At 43.8% G+C, this 14088-nt stretch overlaps 1 protein-coding gene across 1 annotated transcript; it reads right to left on the bottom strand.

Annotated features, from left to right (window-relative positions):
- Positions 1-2742: 2742 nt before the first annotated feature.
- On the bottom strand, positions 2743-13694 carry LOC148390639 (fidgetin-like protein 2). Its single transcript, XM_088390847.1, has 3 exons — positions 13538-13694; positions 12211-12408; positions 2743-6300 (listed from the first exon to the last, which is right to left on the bottom strand). Exons 2-3 carry the CDS (start codon positions 12233-12235, stop codon positions 5156-5158), a joined length of 1170 nt encoding a protein of 389 aa, XP_088246973.1. The 5' UTR covers positions 12236-12408; positions 13538-13694; the 3' UTR covers positions 2743-5155.
- Positions 13695-14088: the final 394 nt, after the last annotated feature.

Genomic DNA, 14088 nt, shown 5'->3' with positions numbered 1-14088 from the left:
TAAAGCCCGGTCCGCGAAAATATTTCTGACACGTAACCGGTCCGTGGTGCAAAAAAGGTTGGGGACGAGAGCATTACAATTTGCTTGGGGTCCATGCTTATGAGTATATAGTGTAATGGTTAGTGCTCTGCACTCTCAAACCAGGGACCCAGGTTCAAATCCTGGTGGGTCCCAAAATATTTTATCATAGAAAATTTGCAACACAGTTGCCCATGTGCTACCCCATATACCCATGCACCTTAGGCCTAGGGCCTCACCCTAGGCCTAAGCTTTAGAGAGGTGCATATATCATGGTAGGTCATCGTCATGGTCAATGGTCAAGCTCTAGTCCTCGGGGCCGCGTTCCAACATGTTTTCCAAGTGACCCTCATTAAGCGCACCTACGTGAAAAGTTTTTGGTCACTTTCACGTTCTGCAGGAGCTAAAACTTTTCACGCAGGTGCACTTAACGAGGGAATCACATGGACACTCCATTAGGTACACCGCCATTTTCAAGTGTACCTAATAACAGGCCACTTTATTAGGCAAATATCATGGTCAAAGGTCACAGTTGTCAAGCTCTAGTCCTCGGGGCCGCGTTCCAACATGTTTTCCAAGTGACCCTCGTTAAGCGCACCTGCGTGAAAAGTTTTTGGTCACTTTCACATTCGGCAGGAGCTAAAACTTTTCACGCACCTGCACTTAACGAGGGAATCACATGGACACTCCATTAGGTACACCGCCATTTTCAAGTGTACCTAATAACAGGCCACTTTATTAGGGAAATATCATGCTCAAAGGTCACAGGTGTCAAGCTTTAGTCCTCGGGGCCGCATTCCAACATGTTTTCCAAGAGTCCCTCGTTAAGTGCACCTGCGTGAAAAGTTTTTGGTCATTTTCACGTTCTGCAGGAGCTAAAACTTTTCACGCAGGTGCATTTAACGAGGGACTCACACGGACACTCCATTAGGTACACCGCCATTTTCAAGTGTACCTAATAACAGGCCACTTTATTAGGGAAATATCATGGTCAAAGGTCACAGGTGTCAAGCTGTAGTCCTCAGGGCCGCATTCCAACATGTTTTCGAAGATTCCCTCATTAAGTCCACCTGCGTGAAAAGTTTTTGGTCATTTTCACATTCTGCAGGAGCTAAAACTTTTCATGCAGGTGTACTTAACGAGGGAATCACACAGACTCGCTACCCTATGGAACCCTCACTTACGTTACATGGAATATATGTGGTTTTATGGAGCAGCTCACAAGCAAATTGTTATAATTGTTTTATGGGGCAGCACACGAGCAACTGTGTTACAAATTTTTCTATAATAAAACAAGCTATGTCTCACTGGGATTTGAACCCAGGTCGCTGGGTTGAGAGTCCAGAGAATTAACCACCACACTATTGAACCCTTGCTCACACTGACTGGAATATATATGGCTTTATCGAGAAGCTCACAAGCAAATTGGTTATATGGGGCAGTACACGAGCAACTGTGTTGCAAATTTTTCTATGATAAAATATTTCAGGTTTCCCTGGGATTTGAACCTGGATTGCTCAGGTGAGAGTTCAGAGCACTAACCTCTACACTATGGAACCTCGCTGACATTGCATGGAATATACATGGTTTTATGGAGCAGCTCACAAGCAAATAATGGTCACATGGGTCACTCTAACCCCTATCCCTCACCCTAAGCTTTAGGGAGGTGCATGGTTATATGGGGCAGCACACGGGCAACTGTGTTGCAAATTTTCTATGATAAAATATTTCTATGATAAAATATGTTGGGTCTCGATGGGATTTAAACTCAGGTCACTTGGGTGAGAGTCCAGTGCACTAAACACTACAGTACAGAACCCGTCCTCAAGTGCCTGGATCATATATGGTTTTATGGAGCAGCTCACAAGCGAACGATGTAGATCAATGGTCCCCAACCTTTTTTGCGCTACGGACCGGGCTTTATATGAGTAAACTTAAAATTTACATAAAATACATAATATAAAAAATCAAATCATCCCCTGATCTTAAGCTCCCAAGAGGGAAAGGAAAGACTCAAAAAAACCCTACTAAAAGAAAGAAATAGTCGTATCATTTTATTTAATCGTATTTATATATTTATTATAAATGCATTATTTATTTATATAAATGTATTATTTATTCATATAAAGGCCGGTCCGCGAAAATATTTCTGACACGTAACCGGTCCCTGGCGCAAAAAAAATTGGGGACCACTGGTTTAGAACATGCCCGTTCAGGAGAGCGATCGTCATTTATCTTCTAGGCTTTTATCGCCCTCTAGTGGCTGTTTTAAACAAATACACTCACTTAAAAGACTAATGCTTATCTTTGATTAACATTGTCAGAGCGCTATTAAACTGTTAATAATCGTAACATGTTTACAGAGATGAACGTCCTCTCGTGAGGTTGAATGGGGGGGAATTTTTTATATTTTTTTATTAAACCGCTAAATACTATTCACTCGAGTAAAATCAAGTCTCATCTTTGCATAGGGATACAATATTTAAGACAATTTGATTCTCTCCTTATCAAAAATAAATCGTAGCTGCTTTATCACCAATTACAAGTCGATAGTAGCCTGAGGGTGTCGCTGTGATACTTGCAATCTATCTTCTAGCTATCTATCTATCTGCTAGCGTCTGCTGAGTAAAGGATGATTTAAGGACAGACCAATGACCAAATTAATATTTTTTTATTTAAAAGAAAATGTGGGCAGTGATATTACACACCCCTCTTTTAAAGCAATTTAGTTTTTTTTATTATTATTTGTGAGGTTCATCCTTTAAATCTTAACATTAGATGAAAGGAATACAAACAAATTACAGATTAATTAAAGCTCTGTGATGACACGTTAATTATAGTTTGTAATAGAAGCTCATGAACAGAAAACACCAGTGCCACGTATAGTTGTCAACATTGTACATTTTAGTGACAGACAACACTCAAACGTCAAACATTTTTGGTTTGATAGACAGAAAAGTCCAAATTTTGATTTTTGGGGGTGCGGTTACAATATCATTTTTATGACATGACAGTTTTACTGAGGTAGACTATAACAAGTCAAACAAGTGAAACATTGCTCCTAATCTGGCAAATGAAAGGACATGAGATAAATATTTCCATGTACAATGTCTTCAAGATGAGGTAGAAATGGTTACTGAGAATGCACCAGATACAACATTGAAAATTAAAAAAAAAAAAAAAGAAGAAGAGAGAGAGTAAAAGATAACACTAAAATCCATTCTGGGTTGAATAAAATGAGAACAACAGCTTGTGTAGCATACTGCTTGTGTGACACAGAAGAGCATTCAATTCTTCTAGCTAAGCGCTTAAATACTTTTTAAAACACTGGGGTTTAGTTGATCACCTTTCTAATCTCTTATTTTAATTTGAAGATGCGTGACGAGGTCACACTTGGATTGGCATGTATTTGCTTAATGCAGCAAAAACTGCTTTGGGATATAATTTTTTCCACACTGAATCTAATCCACATTTTGTGCTCTCTTGAACCCAAATCCGACAATCAATGAGGGTCGTGCTCCGAAATTAGATTTTGCTGATTAACAAAATGGCACTAAGCAATGTTGTCACAATAAACCTCTTCCATTGTGGTGCCAATTCAACAATCCGATGCTACAGAGAACAGGAATTAGACATTGAGACATTTTGAAAAACATATTGATAACATATAGTGAAGCGTGTTTGATATTCATTTTTCCATCATGTGTGGTTTGTCCATCAAACCATTCGGGTTGTTGCAAACTACATAAACTAACACATAACATTGTTCATCTCTCCGCCAAAATCTATAAGGAAATCTATACATGAAGAAAATATGTTTCATATATCTAAAAATGTCATTGATGTACATTATGGCATGTTTTGTCATTTCTAAAAAAACAAAAAAAAACAAAATATAGATCTGAATTACATTCAACATTTCAGGCCCTGGTACAAATATCGCCACTTTTATTCCCAGAGCAACAAAGCAATGTGTGTGTGTTTGTGTGTGTGCGTGCATGCGTGTCTGCGCATTTTCACTGTTATTGTCAAAAGCCTTGTAAATTCCCTGAAGATTTCAGAGTATGCTTTGCTTTTCAACAGCTCCAGTTTAGCTGCAAATGGCTCCCAACAAGCACTCCAAAGGTAATAACATACATTCTAATCATCATCATCATTCTGAGGTAACAATATTCTTCCTGAGTATTCAATAACATGACGATAAATCTTCCTTTCAAGAGGCAAAAAAATAAAGACAATGAACATGAGTAAAGTAAATCCAAGCAGGCCCATTTTGCGCGTGTACATGCGCTCAATTGCATTAAGTTCAGCAGTATGTTGCATGATTGTTGCTCGTAGTTAAGACAAAGTAGAAGCTGGATTCTTGTCAAAGTTTTACAATAAGCATCTGCGTGGAAACAACGTGCCCCATTGTTGCGTACATCAAGTATACTGCCAAAAATATTTTCAATTGTACAGGAATGAGGCCCTGTACTAAAACGACGTAAAGGCCAGCTTTATAGAAGCAGCATGATTTGTATAAAGAGGACAACAGTAGCATTGAACAGGTGGAAAACAAGAGGCAGGAAGCAAAAGAGGGCGAGGGGGTTGGTGGGGCATACAGTATCCGAACATTCATTTTCCCATCGCCTCTGAATCAGCTCCTGAATGATTGTGCTGAAGTCGTACAGCAATTTCACCTTCTCAATTATTGCTCTGCCTACTTTTGGTCAGAAATGATCTTTGTGGGGCTGCTTGAGGGCATTGCAGTCACGGGCCCGGTAACACTCGTGGCCACATACAATTACGCCACTTTCTGGAGAGAAAAATCAAAACAAAGCAACATTTCCACGGTGCTGCTGCCACAGTAGCAGAAAGGAATAAATAGATATCCTGAGAGAAGCATACATTTTTACTTTCTTTATCTATGGAGAGAATGCTCCAATAATACTCCAACAATACTCACGTGATAAAATGCCCCTGTGTGTATCTTTGGGAAAACATGGATAATGGAAAAGATGAGGTATTAGTATAATTGTGCCCTCTTGTGGTTGCAAGTGATATTCAAACATGTTTGTGGATACTTGCAAATGTTTTGGGAGTTCAAACCTCTGGTTCCAAGCGCAAGGGAATTTTGTCGGAAAGCCAAGCGGGTCAGTCAGTGGCCGGCGGAGGGATCCTCAGCTCGCGCATGCGCTGCCGGTATCTTCATAGGCATCCTTTGGTGAGGAAAGCTGTGCTCCCCGGATGCATTCTCCACCGCCAGGCCGGATGGGGGGCTGTAATCGCCTGTCCCGCGATAAGGGGGTGACATAAGGGGCTTCCCGGGTTTGTAGGGCTGCGGATCTGAACCAGAGCCACTTATGTCGTAGCCGTTGCCGTGCCCGTTTCCTTTGCTGAGGCCGTTGCCGTATTTTCTGTAGCGCGATCCCTCCACCTCGGCTCCCTCTTGTCCGTCTTCTCCCATCTCAAAGGCCTTGCGTTTCAGCGGCGCGCCGGCCTCACCGCCCCCTCCGAGGCTGTGTGACGGGTAGCTGTAACTGCCACCCACCATGGTGGGCCTGGGGGCCAAAGGGGTAGGGGCACTAATGCCCGGGGGTAGGTAGGAGGCACTGGGGTGGCTGTAACTGGAAGAGAGGCTGTTATGGGGGTAGCAGCCCGGCGGGTAGTTGTAGACTGGAGTGCTGGTGCTGTAGCTGGGCACCAGAGTGGGTGCGGCCTGCAAAGAGTGAAGAGGGGCAGGGGGAAGTGCTGTGCCTGGCTGCGGGCAGTATCCTGAAGACAAGTAGGTGCTGTTGTAGGCAGGAGGGAAGTCCTGGGACGACGGGGCACCGCAGGAGCCGGCGGCACCGTAGCTCGGGTCCGAGGCTAAGTTCCCGCTCACGACGGTCACGCTTCCTGTGGTGGGGACGCCCGAGGATCCGGAGCCCACTTTGGCGCCAGTTAGCGCTTCAATTCCGGGGTAGCACTCGATGCCCTGGCTGAGAGCCCAGGGTTCCGATTCAGTTTTCAAAAAAGCGCCGGGCTCTGGGTAGGCCACCGAAGCGGGACGCTCGTAGGGCAGCTCCAGTCCAGAGTACTTCTCGGCATAGCGCTTGAGAAGCGAAGAAGCGGTAAGGGCTGATATGTCATCGCTGGCCCACGGGTAACCTGTGTGAGCGTAATTGCGGCGAGCGGCGGAGGCGTAGGGCTCATGTTTGTGGACCGTCGGGGGCGAAGTGGTGGAGGTGACGTCAAGGTGCTGCTCAGGCCACTGAGATATAGGGGCGGTGTGCTCCGGAGACCAGTGCATCTTCAATAGACCTGTGCAGAACACAACAGTTTTGTTCCTTTACATTTGACTTGCCTGACTTTGGTACCGGCAAGTCATATTCAGTGAATTGCTGGTGACCACTTCAACAAGCGTGAATTTGTCATTGCTGGCAAAGTTATCACATGACTTAACTTGAGTCCGACTCAAATAGACCATTTTAGGAGTTGGGACTTGCTTGTCTAAAACTAAAACCAGAAGATGAACATTTTCTAACCTTGCCGTAATTGCCTGGTATTGTATGTAAATTGCGTAAAATTGCAAAAAATGAACACGGTCCACATCAAGCAGTAACGCGAATTCGATGCACCCCAAAAAATGTCAGTAAATGTATTCTAGCAGGACTCCATTGTCCAGATTAAAATGGGAATATTTTGCTTTCAAGGAGCTTAGGAAGCAAAGAGTCACCCTGGTTAGCTGAGCATCATGTCAACGCTTAGCCTGCGCTCTTCCACACCATCTCATTGAGGCAGGGGGGACAACTGTCCTAATCTTTATGAGAAGCTGCCAACATAGCCCCCAGCCCGGTATCCACGGCGATAAGCCTCCACTGGCCACAGCTCTGTCCTCTGCCTTTGCCTCACTCACATTGGGGCCATTGTTGTCACTCAGCGACTCTCCTAGTCAACAAAACCACCCCCACCGAGCGTATGATCTAATTCAGCCCAAACCTCAGGGGTATGCTGGACGAAGAGGGGGCGGGGGGGCGTGGGCAGGGTCATTTGTAGCGGGGAACCACAGTACTTTGTTATGCCGCATGCTGACAGTAGCACTTGATTTAGCAGTCCAAAAAGTGTTCCTATGTGATTATACGCACTTCCACAAGCGGACTGCTTTCTTCAATCTCCATGCATTAGGCGGACATTCCAGGCATTGTGGAGCGTTTTAATCTGTACTGACCCCAGGCTTGGGCCAAGAGGAAGAAGAAGCAGCTGACTTGTAAAAGCTTCCTCTGCAGAAGAGCATGTTCGAAATGGTCATTTCATCAACAGTTGTGATGATGATGTGGCAATTATTATTTTAAAACTGTAAAAGTCTCATCAGGGTTAGTGTAACATCTGAAAGACAAAAAGTAGACATGCTACACACTCAAGCACTAACTTGCTCATTCTACTTTGACACGGTCGACATGCAGATTAGTGCCGCGAATGTCACATGTCCACCAGGACCACCAGATGGGCCTCTAAACGGCCCACATGTTGTTTCCTAAATTAAATGATCCTTCAGCCCAATAATCCTGCTCATCCAATCCAGGGATGGAAGCGCTCTTGGCCATCAGAAGCCCCACCCAGGATGGGAGAAATCCCTGCACTCTAGGGAATGCCCGATCATGGCGCTGATCCAATCATTGGCACCATAATCTCAAAAACGCACACAAACAAACAAAGGCCGAAATAACTTTTACCGTTTGTTACGTCACGAAGTCATGCATTTAATCATGGTCAGCATTTTCCTCACAATTTTATTACCATGAATTGATTGGGTCAACATGAGCACTTGACTTTGCTGGGATAGTCCTCAGCAAAGCCTTTTGGGCCTCGTTGTTTTGTTCCCTGTGTCATATGCATACACTTGTAGAAAGAAAACGGAGAAAAATTAGTGTGTTTTACGTATCATCCGTCGTATAAAATAAAAATCTCCTCAAGCAAAAAAAATATGATATTGCTTTGAGTAATTAACATTCCATATCCCACTTTGCAGCTACTGCGTGTACAAAAATTTTGCAAAGCACTTCATCCATAATTTCAATTAGTCTAGGATCAACGCTGTTAATGATTGCAGACATGTACTTTAAATCTACTCTCATCCGGTCTTCGGCAGATGGCCCATAATCGATTCAAAAACATATCTGAGCACAGTAATCTCGTACGACCTGGAATCCTCATCAAAATTCAACAGAATGGAATGTAAAAACTGGGAGTGGATCACAGATCTCAGACATTTAGAGATGTGTGTGCACATTGGGAACGCAGACGAATGAAGGATTAGCGTACACGGGTTTTATCGCCGTAGTGTCGAAATCTGACACTCGGCCAGACAAACTGAAGACATCGCCAGCACCTCCTGGAAAGCTCAATCAAGTAATTGTGAGATATGTCCGTCTAGATAATCATGCAGCAATACAAGGCAACGTATGCTGATTGATTGGAGTGATCAGCGTTAAGAGTGTTAAATGACCTTTGGACACTGATTAAGATCCAATAAGGAGATGGACCAATCCATTCTATTTATTTAAACAACTTGTTTATTTACTATACAGTTGACCATGTGAGGGATTGGGACCGACCAACGAATGGTAAAAATCATTTACGCCCATTGAAATGCATAGAGGAAAAAGTCATAATTAAATCATACACTGAAAAAGAGGGATCCTAAAATGTGTGGAAAATTAAGACAAATATTGGAAAAAGTTTTTTTTTTTTAATCACACACCATTGCCTGTAATTCCTGCAGCGGTGCTCTCACAAATGTGCATTTCAGTGACCCATTAAAAAAATGTCGATGTGTGCTGGAGCATCAGACATCTGTGTCAGAGGGTGTGTATGGGTGTTGGGTTGGGGGGGTAGCCCAGGAATTAGGAGGGATGAGTGAGGCAGCCCCGGCCCTAATCTAGCAACTAGTGTTGGCTTGGAACTTATTGAGAGCCCTCCATTCTTGGCCACGCTTGGCTTAGCAGCATACAAAGATGAGAACTAAGCCGGCTTGGTACTGTGGCAGCTTTCCTTAATCAGTGTGATCATCATACAGTCAGTCGTACTGCCAGTTTGATGTACATCACACGTCTATGAGCGCACAGATGACGCCTACATGGGAAATAGTCGCTCATGGTTCAGCAAACTTGACCTAAATGGTGCTTGAGGTTCTGTGGTCATTACCAGTTATTGGATCTAGGGCCTCCAAGCGGGAGCTTATGATTGTGTAATTTGATCATTTTCTGTGGTTCAGTCTTGTAATGGCTTCATCTAGCGTCTTTGTTTTCATTCTTACCGTATGTAGGTGACGTGGTAAACACAAATGTGTGTGACGTAAGTAGTAGAAGAAGGAAGGAGGAGAAGGAAGAAGATCTATGGGTCCTAAAATAGCTGTGGTGAACATAATTTAGAGATGACAGAACGGCGGTTAAAATAACCATGACGGAATGACTGACTGACAGTTACAGTTTAGTTTCGGCTTTAAATTATGATGGATTGACGATGACGCAAGGGTAGCCTGGCCCGGACGCTGACGAATGACAAACTGGCTCACCTCTGTTCAGACTTGTGATTATAAATATTTGTGTACATGGTCAGTATAGCATTGCTGAATTAAACAATTTGATTGTTAATAATGAACTCTTGCAGTGTTACAGGTGAGCTGGATCCAATGCTAGCATGCTATTTCCCAAATAAATACCTTAAAAATTAATTTTACAGATGGTTTTTCAATAAGTTTGTCTTCTCTGTCAACCTTTATGTAATTATGAAGGCCTCCAAGTACAAATAGTACGAGCAGACTTCTCCCTTAGAGCATTACAGAAGATGACAGAGCATGTCGAGGCAGGAGAAGCACAAAGAGTTGCCATGAACGATTGCATGTGTGCTGTTGGAAGGCTGACCTCAGCGGGAATGATAGCGCTCGGTACAATTCATTCATGATTAAAAGCAAATTAAATCGTTCAACTCGTGTGATTGATTCAATTAAATAGATTGACTGAGAGTGACGCAAGCACAATCGAGTAATTACGCCCATCAAAATGACAATTTGCTTTAAGTAGAACAGAATTTATGCAACTTGTGGATGTTTGCAGAAGCAAACTGGACCCGCAGTCCACTGCATGGTCAGTTTGAGTAATTAGGGGCTAATTAGATGAAAGTAGATGTGGGGGAAGGGTCCGAGAGGGAATGGGATTTGGGGGGTTGTGAAGCATCAGAGGTGGCTGTGGAAAGGCGAGAGGGGGGGAGAAGGGGGGGGGGACACCCGGTGAGAGTTGTTGTTGCTTGTGCTCCACTCCCAATAAACAAAGTCTTCCACTTCTGACGGGACGGACATTTGCACAGCACTGCCTTTTGGCGCAGCGTAGCTCTCGGCTCGGCCGGCAAATAGCCAGAGAGAGACTCCTGGTCATCTTTCAGATGAGTCAGGCTGCTGGAATGCCAGGAATCTAACCTGCGATCTATTTACACAGCACATATCCTCTGTCTGTCCGTGCGCTGCACACGTACTGTCCACTTCTACAGAGAAAGAACTGTACGTGTACACGGTGCTGAGAAATGAGCCCCATTTTGCACATTACTGGGTCATTTGAGTTAAAACCTTCACGCTGCTGCTGTGAGGAGCCCTATAGAAGATATTAATGCAACAATATATTTTGCTTGTAGAGGGAAGGGGGGTTGCATTGTTATGTAAGCAGTGGGCAGAGTCCAACATAAGTGAAGGAGCTGCTTTAGAAAAGAAAAAAAAACACTTCATCTATTTTCCTCTTTTGCTGCAACCCTGCACAGGCCACAATTGACTGTATTGTCATAATGAGATTTTACAACATTTCAACATTTGCACAAAAACAAGCCCAAATGAATCTTACAGCAAACAATACTTTGGTTTTCTACTTGAGCTTCATTTCCCTCCTTTCTGAAAGCAGCCTCCTTGTCTTCGCACTATTGTAAAAGACGACTGTGTCCGAGCCTGTGTGGTCAGTTTTCCCTTCCCCCATCTTTTCAGTTCTCTCTCACACAAACACACACCCTCACATGTGGCAGAGGGCGGCCTGGCCCCCTTTTGCTTATTGTGTCCACTCATATATCAGGCTGCAGCTGACCAGTCCCTCCTCACGTCCTTTCCATCTGCCCTTCACTGTGCTCTCTTTTTTTTTTTTTTTTTGCTCCTTTCTCCGCCACATCTTTGCCATGACATCTAATGAGGACCTAAGATGTGCTACAATTTGCTTAACAAGGCTGCTTTAATTGTAATGGAAGCCTAATGCGTGTGTGGAGGCGGAGGGCATGTTAATGTGCGCTTCAATGCAAGACTAATGAGAGGCTGTTGACACCAGTTTACTAACAATCCAGCTACATTCACACAATCACTTTAACTCTGCTAACTGGCCACTAAAACAAGGGTGACTGTAACATCACGCTATTGATGTCACATTGTGACAGAAAAAAAAATCTAATTATTGACTGCACGGTGCTGCAAACAAGAAGCACAATTACAACAGTGGTGGTTTAAAAAAAAAATGGAAATAATGTAGCAAGAAGACGTTAGTCTTTTTGGGAGGGCGGAATGTGACAGATGCACGCTAGCACTACTTGTGTCTAACCTAAAAAAAGGGCCCTCCTCCCTGAAGCAGCCTTCCGCCATCTTACATTTCTCACCTCTCCTTGGCTTGACTTGATAAAAATGTTGAAATAAATTCCTGTTGCATTATTCCAATCAGGTTAGCGGCGTAATCCTCTTAAAGCTAACGCTAATCAATAGTCCAGTCAATCAATATAAGCATATTCATCAGTCTGGATAGCAACCTCTTGTGATTAACCCAAGGGAGTATTGCACCGTGCTGTTTAAATTGGATATTTGTATTTTCTGCTTTTGTCAGTTTTGTAAGGAACTAGGATTTGTATTTAAAAAAAATACCCTTGTGAGGACAGACATCTTATTGTCTGCAAACTTGCACTACATTCACAGGGAGGGGTTGAAAAAAGAGGAGAAGCTGCACACTTTCTGTGAAATTCCTCAAAGCAAAGTCTGGAGACTGAGCTGTAAAAGCCATTAGCATGTCTGTCCAGTCTACAAAACTTCCCAGATGACCCCCTTGTTGTCCTCTGCTGCCACAGGATGAGATAACGGTCAAAAAAACAGATGATGTGCAAAATATATGCTTTTTTTTCTTGTTCTGCCCTTGTGGACACAAAAGCATGCAAACTTACTGTAAGGGGCAACAGGACTGAGCATTCTGCAGTCCTGGCCCCAGGTAAGGAGGACAGGACCGGGTCCACTTGGTGCTAGTGAGAGCACCGCTGCATGCCGCAGGACCCCCGGTCGGTTGGGCAGATGCGAGCTGGGCTAGTGAGCGGACCTCTGCACCTTTCCATGGTTCATCTCACACTTGGGGGCAGCCGGGACACCTGAGGAACGTGCATAGGTCAGACATGTCATACACACGGAACGATTAATTTGGTCCCGGCGGGGATCGTCTAAAATGTGTCCTGTACAATTAAGATGGAGTGAGCGCCGATGGAAAGGACATTGTCCGTAAAATCCTCAATATTAGGGTGACTAGACTAATATGTGCAACAATTGCTGTTGGCATAGTAAGAGATGTCCACACAAATTTTGAAAAAGATTGATCACAGTTTTCTGAGGGTTAAGGTTTAGGGTTAGGATTAGGCTAAACCTTAGTCTTGAGAGGTTAATGTTTAGGGTTGGTGTTGGGTGTTAGGGTTAAGGTTTAGAGTTGGTGTTGGGGGTTTAGGGCTAGGGTTTAGGGTAGCGTTAAGGTTTAGGGTTGGGGTTTAGGGTAGGATGGGGTTGAGGCTTGAGGGTAGGGTCAGGGTTAAAGTTTAGGGTTGGTGTTGGGGTTTAGGATTAGGATTAAGGTTTAATGTTTGGATTCAGGGTTAAAAAAAAAAAACTAACCCCAAATATTGGTGCTATCTTTTTCATATTTTCAGACGTTGAAGTGGGCATGACTATGTTGATGGCCCCCAGTTTTTGGACATTAAGTAATTTACATTGTTTCTGACTGACCCCACAGGGAAGAGGAGGATGGAGATACGTATGCTGGCTGCCTTCTAAAACTATTTAAAAAGTGTCTAACGTTGTCTTTTGTAAACTGCTGGTAGAAAGAAACACACTTGCTTGCCTTCTCAGGGCTTTCAGTTTCTGTCAATTCTGTCCTGCTGAATGCTCTAACAGACGTAAGACTTGGACACTCTGACCACAGAGCCACACGCTTACCCAGCAGGTGAGTTTTTAATCCTTTAAAAGAACCGCAAAGCACACAACAAGATCACAACACGTTCACATGTATAACCCTTTTTCCAAGCAATTATAGAAATGACATTTTGAAGAACGTATTAACCATAACGAGGTGTTACAGTTTGGACTCTTTTCCCTCCCCTGGTTTGACCTACACACTACTGGAGGAATAATTGTGGAATCCTCCAACACATGGGACGGATCATATCACATGAGCAGAACATTCCCAAACTGACAAGAGCTTTAACGTCTCAAAGTTAGCAAATGATTACTCACCTGATCATGCCTGCATCTGCTTGCCAAATATTTGAAAACTAATCCACCATTCCACAAAACGAGCCGGGGAGCCAGAGAGTGTGTGAAGTGTGTGCGCGTATGACTGTGTGTGTGTGTGCACTCCCTTCTGGGACCATATCTTTCTCTCCTCCACTCCCTCGATCGCCCTTCAGCCTCCCTCCCTCTCTCCCTCCCTCTCTGGCCTAGTGACAACACATACATCCCCTCCCCCAACTGCACAACCCCTCCCCCTCTTTTGTTCAAACTATTTCAGCAGGAAGAGAGAGAGCGAGAGAGAGAGAGAGAGAGAGAGAGAGAGAGAGAGAGAGAGAGAGAGAGAGAGAAAGAGAGAGAGAGAGAGAGAGAGATGACCAATCATGCCATGTCAGAGAAGAACCAAATTCCCCCTGCTGTGCATAAATATGTCCATGCATGCATGCATGCATACGAGTGTGTGTGTGTGTGTGTGTGTGTGTGTGTGTGTGTGTGTGTGTCTTTTGGAACACTTTGATGGATGAACATGAATAGGGACACACACGACTGAAAAATAG

This window comes from Syngnathus floridae, chromosome 11, assembly GCF_059516105.1.
Source record: "Syngnathus floridae isolate MCC-2025c chromosome 11, RoL_Sflo_1.0, whole genome shotgun sequence".
NCBI classification, from domain to species: domain Eukaryota; kingdom Metazoa; phylum Chordata; class Actinopteri; order Syngnathiformes; family Syngnathidae; genus Syngnathus; species Syngnathus floridae.
Note: the sequence above shows the minus strand (reverse complement) of the source record. Positions and strands in the feature narration are given on the sequence as shown.